Genomic DNA, 11,723 nt, shown 5'->3' with positions numbered 1-11,723 from the left:
CCATTCTATTACAAAATCCAAGGCATTCTGAGTGAGTCCAGGTAAAAATCCCATTAGAATCTCTATAAGTGTTAGATTATCAGCATAATTCCCAGGTAACCAAAAAAGCCAAAAATAAATCCAAGCTATTTCTACACAGTCCTACCTGAGGAACACCAGCTGGAACTGGAAAAGAGACACATAGTCACTTCACCCCCTGCTCTGTTACTCAGATAGCTCCTTACAATAAGCCAAAGATGTAATATAAAAAGTAAGTCAGCTAAGGAATGTAAAAGTCAACAATTATCTATTGTGTCAAAAGATCTTCAATTTGAACAGTCATCCAAGGCTTATCTGTGCTTGTAATACAGACTTTCCTTAATGAAACTGTTTTATCCAAGATCGATATGATAGTAAGAAGTAAAGGCATCAACCTTAGCCTTAGGGTGCATAATTTCATAAATGTGATAAAAATCAGGCTTGGCGGGCCAATTTCCTGCATTTAGAGACAGTCGGACAAAAACATTCTTTGTCCAGTCAGCTGTCTTTTAATATTCACAGCAATCCCGCAATAAGTAGTGCAATTTACAAAAATTGTACATACTGAACAATTATAATCTCTCACAGCTTTTTTACCCCTTGGGCGAGATCTGAGTCAGAGAATCCTATTTGAGCACAATTTCAAAAAATTACTTAAAAAATAGAAATCACTTAAATGTCCAGGTTGTGCCATTGTAAGGAGAAGAGGGAAAGTGTTACTTGAAGAAGTTGGTTTCCTGAGCAGTTTTTTTTTGTATTATCCACCCAGATGTAGAAGAGTAGGCTGCATACCAAAACCCATCCAAAATCTTCCAGAAATAAATCCATCCACATGTCCTAAGTCCTAAAAAAGCAATATTATCATACAAATAAACTATATTAAGGTAGAATTGTTTAAAAAGCTAAAAAAAAAAAAAAAACTGCCAACAGCTCAACACTTATGCTGCTGCCATTAAAATCACCACCTAGAAGGGGGCTAGACACTCGAAGGGGAATTACTGTTAGATGTGAATGATGTTATGGTCATAAGTTATTTATTTATAATTAATTTTTAATACAAAACTTAAACTTTATTCAATCTATTTTTTTATTTCTTATCTGTAATTCACAGGTAGTGTATTTGGTGGACGATGAAAAAGGTACAATATAAACGTTTTTATATCCTCTTTTTTCCATTGATTGCATGGCTGGACTGGCCATAGGGCATACCGGCCATTTGCCCGGTGGGCCGATGGTGATTTTCGTCTTTTGTGGGCCGGCTGCCGATGTTTTTTCTTTTTTTTTGTAACGTTATAAACCATTAAAGGTGGCGGATTGGCCAATTGGTCATGATCGACTCTGGGCTGGACCAATTACAGCCGAGGAGGTCAGATGCACCCTCCCGCTTGCAACGGCTCAGCAATCACATATCATTGCTGAACAAAAATGGAGAACAAAAAACGCAAAGCAGCAGGAGGAGCCGAAAAAATTAGCGCCAAAAAGAAACTAGCCCTTCAGGCAGATGCTGCCAAATGTGCTAAAATATCACAGTTGTTTGGTGGCTATAGTGGAGCTTCCACTTCAGTAAAATTAGCAAGTGATGGAGGCCAGCAGCCGCAGGTTGAAGAGGGAAAGGGGAGGCAGGAGGAGGAGAGACCCGAGGCGGCCGCCGGTCCAAGTGGCAGAACTGAACCTGAGGTAGCCTAAGTAAAACCAAGTAAAACCATAAAAAAAAAAACTTATAAACCAAGTAGGTGTAGCTTATTTTCGTTGTGCTTGCTAACTTTTTACAGTCAGTTACAATAACTCCTACTGTGTACTAGTTAGCATGATGACAGAGTTTCTATGCTGGTGCTATGATGTTACTGAGAGTGAATTATTGATAAGGTTAGTTAGTATGGGTTGCCAAACGTAAAAAATGCAATCGTCCCGTATTCAGAGAAAATATTACGCGTTACGTATTGAGGTGAAAAGGAACGCGATTTGTCCTGTATTTCAGCTAGAATAAAAAAACAAACAAACAAAAAAAACCCCCACAAAGCTGGAGTTATCCTGTGTCTTTACGCTGCGCAGCTGCCTCGGCTTCTCTCATTCTCTCCCCCTCCTTCTCCTGTTGATCAGCTGATCGGTTTATCAGCTGTTTGCTGGAGCCACAGCCATAAAAGCTGCTAGTCATGATCGGTTTGGATATGTGAGAGAGAAACATAAAGGTGAAACCAGGAACCAGGTGATTCCTTATTGAATCATCAGAGTTGAACAGGTGATGGAGAAACAGGTTTATCTTTTAAAAAACATGAATGAGTTGAAGGGAAGTTATGAACTGTTTCTGACAGACAAATAACACCAGGATCCTTTTCTACATAGCTGACAGCCTGGTAACTGTGCAGGGGCGGGTCTAGCAAAGTTTTGCCAGGGGGCCAGGTAGGGCATTAACAAGGAAAGGGGGGCACAAAGAAATACTTTTCTTTCTTATTCTCATTTTAAATGTCTAGCTTTTAAATAATTATCTGAATCTTACAACCAAAGCGGTCATTTGATGTTAAATGTATAGAAATTCATTATCACTTATAGTAAATATTAAGTCTAAAAATATAAAGTCTCTGTAAGCCCAGTAATCTTACCATCTGTGCAGTCTGAAATTATGTCGAAGAAAGATGTTGAAATAATTGATTTCTGTGCATTTGTGTTACGATTTAGCTGGTTGTGGCAGCCCAGGTCTCTCGTGATCTCTGTGTTTTGTTGGGTTGTCAGTTCTTGTGCCATGTACTGTGTGTAAAATGGCATCAAAAATTCAATTAAATGTTATTCTTTCTCAACTTTCTTTCTCTGCCTCCTTATTTCTTTCTCAACTTTCTTTCTCTGCCTCCTTTCACTTTTTAAAGGTTGTCATGTTTAAAAAAATATTTTGTGCTGCCATGCTGTTTGTTGATGTGGTAAATAAATAGTTTATGAAAATATCACTAAATCTGTAATTTATTAATTTTAATACTCATTAATGATCATGTCTCACCTCTAGTCTTCTCTGTCTTAATTTCAGGTTTCCACCATGTGTTGTAGATAGTTCAGGAAGTTAACTCGACCAAGCAGTCTTTTGTTTTTCGCTAAGTACTGTTTAGAATACCAGAATAGGGAGGATGGTGTAGGTTAAAGTTTATTAGATTGACTTAAACCTATCATTGACGGGTACTAAAACTGGTCTAGAAATAAACATCTTAGAACTCGTTATAAGCGCAGAGAGGAGTCTATGGCCGCTCGTTTGGCGCCACCTGGTGGAAAATACCGGACATCACTCCGACGGCTGTGGCGCGGCCGCCTGTGCATGCGTACGACGGCTGTGCTGCAGTACCGGGCGTTCTGCTGAAGCTTTAACACAGAAATACAAGTGTTTGCTGGGTGAATGTCCATTATATTGTCTATTAATTTCTATATTTATTGACTATAGGATTTTTGAGGGAGACTCGAACCTCTAAGCTTCACCTCACCCTGCTAACACGGGTGTGAGGTGCATCTCAAAGTTAGCTAACGGCTACAACCTCGCTTAACTCCCACTTTCTGTTCCTGTTTATTAAATCAGGTCGGATTATGAAGAAACTCAACACAAATTACACATCGCACCGTAGAAGCGCTAGGCGGCGCCAGTGTGCCATTAAAGCCCGTAAGACCAGCAGTCTGAGCGGGTCCAGTCTGGGAGAGTTCGAGAAGCTTCCAGCTGAAGTGTTCGGGCTCATATTACACCAGCTTTCAGGTGAAGAGATTCTCACCTCTTAATGTAGCCTCACATAAAAAAAGTTAATGTAGCAGCATAAAAAAGTTTTTTTTTTCTCTTTAAAGCAATAACATTCACATTAACTATAAATATTTCCAGGTTGTTCTAGTCTAGTCCATAGAAAGCTCATAGCATTTTAGATATTTTTCTGATTGTAAAGTTTTTCTAAAGTTACGTAGTAGGAGAGGCGAGTTGCTCGGTCTGTCCGCTGTGCTTCGGTAAGCTTCTCTGGTGCCAGGAGAGACTCAGTCAAACACACACACACACACACGCAAAACACACACACACACACACACACACACACACACACACACACACACACACACGTTGTCTGTCAGAAAGGTCTCTGTTTATTAACAGCAAAAGATGTGGTTTATATATGTTTGACCAAACACCTGTGCTATAAACATATGTAACTACAAAGAACATGAACCATTGTAAATGTCCTGGTGAGATCCTGAAGAATCAAAGGAGAGGAAGATAGAGAGGTGTCCGTCCAGAGACAGATCACAAGATGTTGGCTCGAGTTAGGGGGAGAGGGGGAAGGAGACAGAGGGGGAAAGAGAGAGAGATAGAGGGAGAGAGACATAAAGAGAAACAGGGAAGGTGAGCGTGGGAGCGTTCACATCTTAAAGAGCAGATGTAAGAGGAAACAGGAAGATAGTAGGAAAGATTTAACACGTTAATATCAGATCTATGAGGAAGAGAGCAAAAGAGTAGAAATTACTCCTTTATATATAAAATAGTTCTAACACTGATTTTTCACATAGACAAATACAAAAATGCGTATGTGAAAATTTCTGGATGTTTTTATGACTATATATATATATATATATATATATATATATATATATATATATACTCACCTAAAGGATTATTAGGAACACCTGTACAATTTCTTATTAATGCAATTATCTAATCAACCAATCATATGGCAGTTGCTTCAATGCATTTAGGGATGTGGTCCTGGTCAAGACAATCTCCTGAACTCCAAACTGAATGTCAGAATGGGAAAGAAAGGTGATTTAAGCAATATTAAGCGTGGCATGGTTGTTGGTGCCAGACGGGCCGGTCTAAGTATTTCACAATCTGCTCAGTTACTGGGATTTTCACGCACAACCATTTCTATTGTTTACAAAGAATGGTGTGAAAAGGGAAAAACATCCAGTATGCGTCAGTCCTGTGGGCGAAAATGCCATGTTGATGCTAGAGGTCAGAGGAGAACGGGCCAACTGATTCAAGCTGATAGAAGAGCAACTTTGACTGAAATAACCACTCGTTACAATCGAGGTATGCAGCAAAGCATTTGTAAAGCCACACCACGCACAACCTTGAGGCGGATGGGCTACAACAGCAAAAGACCCCACCGAGTACCACTCATCTCCACTAAAAATAGGAAAAAGAGGCTACAATTTGCACGAGCTCACCAAAATTGGACAGTTGAAGACTAGAAAAATGTTGCCTGGTCTGATGAGTCTCGATTTCTGTTGAGACATTCAAATGGTAGAGACAGAATTTGGCGTAAACAGAATGAGAACATGGATCCATCATGCCTTGTTACCACTGTGCAGGCTGCTGGTGGTGGTGTAATGGTGTGGGGGATGTTTTCTTGGCACACTTTAGGCCCCTTAATGCCAATTGGCCACGGGCTACCTGAGCATTGTTTCTGACCATGTCCATCCCTTTATGACCATCATGTACCCATCCTTTGATGGCTACTTCCAGCAGGATAATGCACCATGTCACAAAGCTCAAATCATTTTAAATTGGTTTCTTGAACATGACAATGAGTTTACTGTACTAAAGTACAGTCACCACAGTCACCAGATCTCAACCCAATAGAGCATCTTTGGGATGTGGTGGAACGGGAGCTTCGTGCCCTGGATGTGCATCCCACAAATCTCCATCAACTGCAAGATGCTATCCTATCAATATGGGCCAACATTTCTAAAGAGTGCATTCAGCACCTTGTTGAATCAATGCCACGAAGAATTAAGGAAACTGAAAAGGGGTCAAACACCGTATTAATATGGTGTTCCTAATAATCCTTTAGGTAAGTGTATATATATATATATATATATATATATATATATATATATATATATATATATATTTTGTCCAGGTTAATTTTATTTTGCAGAAAAAACTAAAAAATACATTAAAATTTCTCATCTACTTGTTATACCTTTTTTACCTACTAAACCACTCTAACTTCTCCAAATTTTTAAGTTTTTCATCATTTTTCTGCTATCCGAAGTGCCAAAACATCATATGGGGCGACCGTCCGGCCTTGACTTTAGTTAGGACAACTGGTTTAAAAACACTTTAAATCAACTTAAATACAGTGGAACCTCGGATTACAAGCTTAATTCGTTCCGGAAGTGGGCTTGTATTCCAAAACACTCGTAAACCAAATTTAATTTTCCCATAGGAAATAATGGAAACTTAAATTATTCGTTTTACAGCCTCAAAAAATAAATACATAAATATAATTAATACAAAATATAAAGTAAAAAAAAACAAATTAACCTGTACTTTAACCTGTACTTTTTTATCTTAAAAAAATGTAAAATTAAACCCCGACAGATAAGGGTTTTCGTTTGTGCATGCAGAGTGTATGTGTGTAAAATGTGCGCGCGCGCACACACACACACACACACACACACACATTAACGGATTGACCGTTTTTAAAACCATTTAAAAATTAGCAAGGAACATTCCTAGTCACACACACGTGAGCGCATACTAACAGAATCAATGCTGTAAGTAAAACAACAACAACAAAAAAACTAATTCAACAGCTCCTCACCTTTGAAAACAATCGCGACAGAGAGAAGTTTGTGTGTTTATTTGGCAACCTGAGAGGAACCTTTGTTTTCAAAGGTGAGGAGCTGTTTAATTTTTGTTGTTGTTGTTTTACTTTACAGTAGTAATCCCGTTAGTATGCACTCACGTGAGTGTGACTAGCGATGTTCCTTGCTAATTTTTAAACGGTCTTTCCGTTAATGTGTGTGTGTGTGTGCGCGCACACGCACATCTCACACACACACACAGCGCGTGTGTGTATTCACCCAGCAGGAGAGACGATTACCTACAATTCTGCTGCAAGAGAGAGAAAAACCATTGGCTCACTTGTGATGACGTAACGCTCGTTGTTAAAACAAGAAGCGCATGCGTGAAACATGATACTCGGTGCTCGTTAACTAAGACAATGCTCGTTTTTCAAGTACAAATTTATTTAAAATTGTTGCTCGTCTTGCAAAACACTCGTAAACCACGTTACTCGTAATCCGAGGTTCCACTGTATATCCCTTTTCCTAGTTGGCATAATTTTAAACATGTTTTACATCCATTGACAAAACTATAAAGCATTTGCTCATATATTTCTATCATGATATACAAACGAATGTTGTCCGAATTATGTTGATTCTATCCATTTCATCCGGGGCGACCATCAACAAACCACAATTTTGGGACCTTTATTTTAAAAAACATCTCAAGGATGGGATACTGCATCAACCAGACACAAGTAAAGACCCCCTGGAAACAACTGTATAGTAAATCAGTCTCTCTCATATAGTAAAAAAAAGCAGTTTTTTAACGGCTGTGATGTCTTAGTCACTTTTGGTCATCATGTGGGGCGACCACCCAAAAACTGTGAATTATAATTTTTTTTCCACAAATCTATATTTTGATGATAAATTTGATAGTGCTTTGTCAATAAAAGAAGCTAGTTTGGTTTCTGAGGCTAACCGTTAGGCTTTTATACTTGAGTAAACTTGAAAACATCATATGGGGCGACCGAGTATCATGTGGGGCGACCACTGCTGAGTGTTTTAAATGATAGATATATGTCCTATATTTGTAGTTTTCATATTTCATACATCAATTTTATACATAGAGTTAATTGTTTAAGCATAATTATTTGTATATTTTATCTTTTTTTTTCTAAATTCAGCCATTTTCCATTCCTTTTATAGGGATAAACATTTATTTTAACTGGATAATGAAGGAGACTCATATTATAGATAGATATTATAGAATAAACTTGTGAAATAATGGTTTTTATTAAATGAAAGGGCACTAAAGTTTATCTTTCTTTATCAGTTTATCTACTTACTGATATGAGTTCAACTAGTCTTAATGATACATAAAAATGTGAATTCTGAGATATATTACGGTCGCCCCAGATGACTTTTTTAAGTACTTATTAACTTAATTTATGTTTTATTAACTTAAGTGTAAAAACACGAAAATGACAATTTTTTTTACTTTTTTTTATAAAGGCATGTGTACACTACATTCCAAATGTTTAGAAAATGGCCAAACATATCCATATCTTTGGTATTGTAAAATTGGCTTATTAAAAAGTCTTATCCGTCAATGACCCATACTCATTTTGTGAGTTCTACATTTTTAGATGTCATTGTCATTTTCCCATATTTTAGTAGTGGTTAAATTTACTTGTTATAAAAATAATGATAACTTGTGTTCTACCTGTCATATCCGAAAAACGCAAATACACAGTTTGATTTCCAAAGCCTCCCTGTTAACACACACCAGCAAGGCTCTGTGGTAAAGTTGGTTTGGCGGTTGTCAAGACCTTTTCTTCAGCCCTGGATGCTGAAGAAAAGCATCTTACAATAATGTCGCTCAAAGTGATGTCACTCAATATAATGTCACACAAGGTATTAACCACTTTTCGGCATAGGTTTAAGGCATCATCATGACTGACCCGTTTGAGATGTCGCTCCGTGATTTTGCATCCTCTGTCCTGAGATCACATAGGCACTGTTTGGTGGCGATCGTTAAATCCTCTAGGAGCAGGGGAATAAGAATAGGAATGTTGTCCCATTCTTGTCTAATACAGGCTTTTAGTTGTTCAACTGTCTTAGGTTTTCTTTGTCGCTTTTTTCTCTTTATGATGCCAATGTTTTCTATGGGTGAAAGATCTGGACTGCAGGATGGCCATTTCAGTACCCTGATCCTTCTCCTACGCAGCCATGATGTTGTAATTGATGCAGCATGTGGTATGGCTTTGTCATGTTGAAAAATGCAAGGTCTTCCCTGAAAGAGATGACGTCTGGATGGGAGCATATGTTGTTCTAGAAGGATATACCTTTCAGCCTTGATGGTGCCTTTCCAGATGTGTAAGCTGCCCATGCCACACGCACTCATGTAACCCCATACCATCAGAGATGTAGGCTTCTGAAATAAGCGCTGATAACTTTGGTTGTCCTTGTCCTGATTCGTCTGACCACAGAACAGTTTTCCACTTTGCCCCAGTCCATTTTAAATAAAGCTTGGCCCAGAGAAAATGCCTGCGCTTTTGGATCATGTTTAGATATGGCTTCTTTTTTGACCTATAAAGTTTCAGCCAGCAACGGCGAATGGCACGGTGGATTGTGTTCACCGACTATGTTTTCTGAAAGTATTCCTGAGTCCATGTTGTGATTTACTGTAGCATTCCTGTATGTGATGCGGTGCCGTCTAAGGGCCCAAAGATCACAGGCATCCAATATGGTCTTCCAGCCTTGACCCTTACGCACAGAGATTTTTCCAGATTCTTTTAATCTTTGTATGATATTATGCACTGTAGTTGATGATAACTTTAAACTCTTTGCAATTTTTTTCTGAGAAACCCCATTCTGATATTGCGCCAATATTTTTCGACATAGCATTGAGGGAATTGGTGATACTGCCATGTGGACTTCTGAGAGACACTGCTGCTTTGAGAGGCTCTTTATATATATATATATATATATATATATATATATATATATATATATATATTTTTTTTTTTCAATTTTCTCCCCTAATTTAGTCGTAGCCAATTCCTCTCCGTCACTAGGGGGCTCCCACATTAAAGCTACTACTACCACTCAGCCGGGAGGCCCGAAGACTATCACGTGTTTCCTCTGAACCGCGTGACGTCAGCCGGCCGCATCTTTTCGAACTGCTTGCTCACGCACCGTTAGGGGCGGAGTATCACACTCGGAGGAAAGCGCTAGCCGCTCCTTCCGCGTGCGCGAGCTCACAGACGCCTCTGATTGGCTGTAGAGCCGTAATAAATGTGGGAGCGCGAGTACCTCTCGTCCCCCCCCGAGAGAGCTCGGCCAATCAGCTCTCTCTAGACCTCCGGCTGTGAGAGGAAAATAGTATTACCCAGGGTTCGAACCAGTGATCTCCAGATGATAGGGCAAGCACTTTACCACTGCGCCACTCGAAATATGTAGCTCTCATGAAATCCAAAATGAGCCAATATTTGGCATGACATTTTAAAATGTCTCACTTTCAACATTTGATATGTTATTTATATTCTATTCTGAATAGTTGTACAGTGTCCCAACTTTTTTGGAATCTAGTTTGTAAATGTCCACCGGGTTTTCCATGTATACATGCAAGTGTGCATAAGCTATGCAGCAAAATCTTGTGTGAGATCTTGACGTTGCATCCTAATGGCAGCAGTTTCTAACCTGTCACTAATGACTTTCAGGGCATGCTAGGAAAGCCAAAAAGACCTGGAGGCTGGAAAAAATCCTTAGAAAAACAAGAGGGCCCTTCATACACTATGATGTAATAAGGCTGATAGTGCTTGGGCCCTAATTATAATAATCCCTAGAAGAACAAGAGTGTCTTTTATACACTGTAACATAATATGGCTGATGTTCATAGTGCTTGGGCCTTCTTAAAAAATTCTTAGAAGAACAAAAGGGCCATTCACACCCTATGATGACATACAGATGGCATATAGTGCTTGGGCCCTAATAATAATAATAATAATAAAAATAAAAACTTAGAAGAACAAAAGGGCCCGTCACACACCATGACAACATAACTATAGGGCTGATTAAGACCCTATTAAAAAATTAAAAAACCCTATTCATAGAAGAACAAGAGGACCCTCACAAACTGTAACATAATAAGATTATATGGTCATATTGCTTGGGCCTTAATAATTCACACACTATGACGACATACAGACCGTTCCTAATAATAATCTTTAGAAGAACAAGAGGGCCCTTTACACACTGTAATGTAATAGGGCTGATGTCATAGTGCTTGGGCCCTAATAATCTGTACATGGGTGTACACATTGAGACATCCTGATTTAAGTTAAGCCTTTATTTGACACATATTGCACATTACTGCACACTTAAATTTTTTCTTTGCATATCAGAGTGAAGGGTCAGCCATGATATGGCACCCCTGGAGCAGATAGGGTTAAGGGCCTAGCTCAAGGGCTCAACAATGGCAACCAGGAGGTGAGGCTTGATCCGCTGACCTTCTGATCAGTACTCTGTTTTGTATGCCTGCAAGTTCCATTATACAGATGAACCAGCCCTGGTTGTTATTAAAAAAGTTGTGCAAGGAGTGATTGACTACATGTCATTTGTTATAGACTAAAGATTAATCACTGCTACTGAAAAAAGAAGGCAGAAAGAATATGAAAGTGCTCATGAACAGAGTGCAGCCAGGCCAGCCAACAAATAGGGTGGTCCAAATGCATCCATAATTTTTCCTTATTTAAAATGTTATATATAGATCTACGTATATCTACAGTATGTTTCATTTATTTCATACTTAAAACTGCTTTAATTATTAATAAAATCATTAATGTTGCAAGGAAGTTATGTAAATAAAATAATTAATATTTTTATTAAAAAGTATTAATAAACATGCAACATGCTAGTAAGTAATAAAAAAAAGTTTGTGCACTATGCAGGACGGATGGACACACACTTTAGTATAGATTTTTGTGCCAAAAGGTCACATGACCTTGAAGCTATTGAAATAATATTATTCATATATCAATTATAATATAAATAAATATGCAAAATGGCCACCTGTCCTGCTGAGGGCACAACTTTTTTTGTGTCTGTGTGAGTGCGCACGTTATTGGACCATGCCCCCCCTCCCCCCCACACACACAAAAGCACGCACACACACACACACACAC

At 38.6% G+C, this 11,723-nt stretch overlaps 1 protein-coding gene across 1 annotated transcript in view; it reads left to right on the top strand.

Moving 5' to 3' along the window:
• Nucleotides 1-3,310: 3,310 nt before the first annotated feature.
• The window catches only part of LOC128524000 (F-box only protein 47-like), a 29,855-nt gene continuing 21,442 nt past the window's right edge, over nt 3,311-11,723 (top strand). The window contains exons 1-2 of the mRNA XM_053496262.1: nt 3,311-3,390; nt 3,572-3,742. Of these exons, the coding sequence (XP_053352237.1) occupies nt 3,580-3,742 (163 nt within the window). The 5' untranslated portion in view covers nt 3,311-3,390; nt 3,572-3,579. The remainder of the gene's footprint in view (nt 3,391-3,571; nt 3,743-11,723) is intronic.

This window comes from Clarias gariepinus, chromosome 5 (genome assembly GCF_024256425.1).
Source record: "Clarias gariepinus isolate MV-2021 ecotype Netherlands chromosome 5, CGAR_prim_01v2, whole genome shotgun sequence".
NCBI classification, from domain to species: domain Eukaryota; kingdom Metazoa; phylum Chordata; class Actinopteri; order Siluriformes; family Clariidae; genus Clarias; species Clarias gariepinus.
This window is presented reverse-complemented; position numbering and strand designations above follow the sequence as displayed.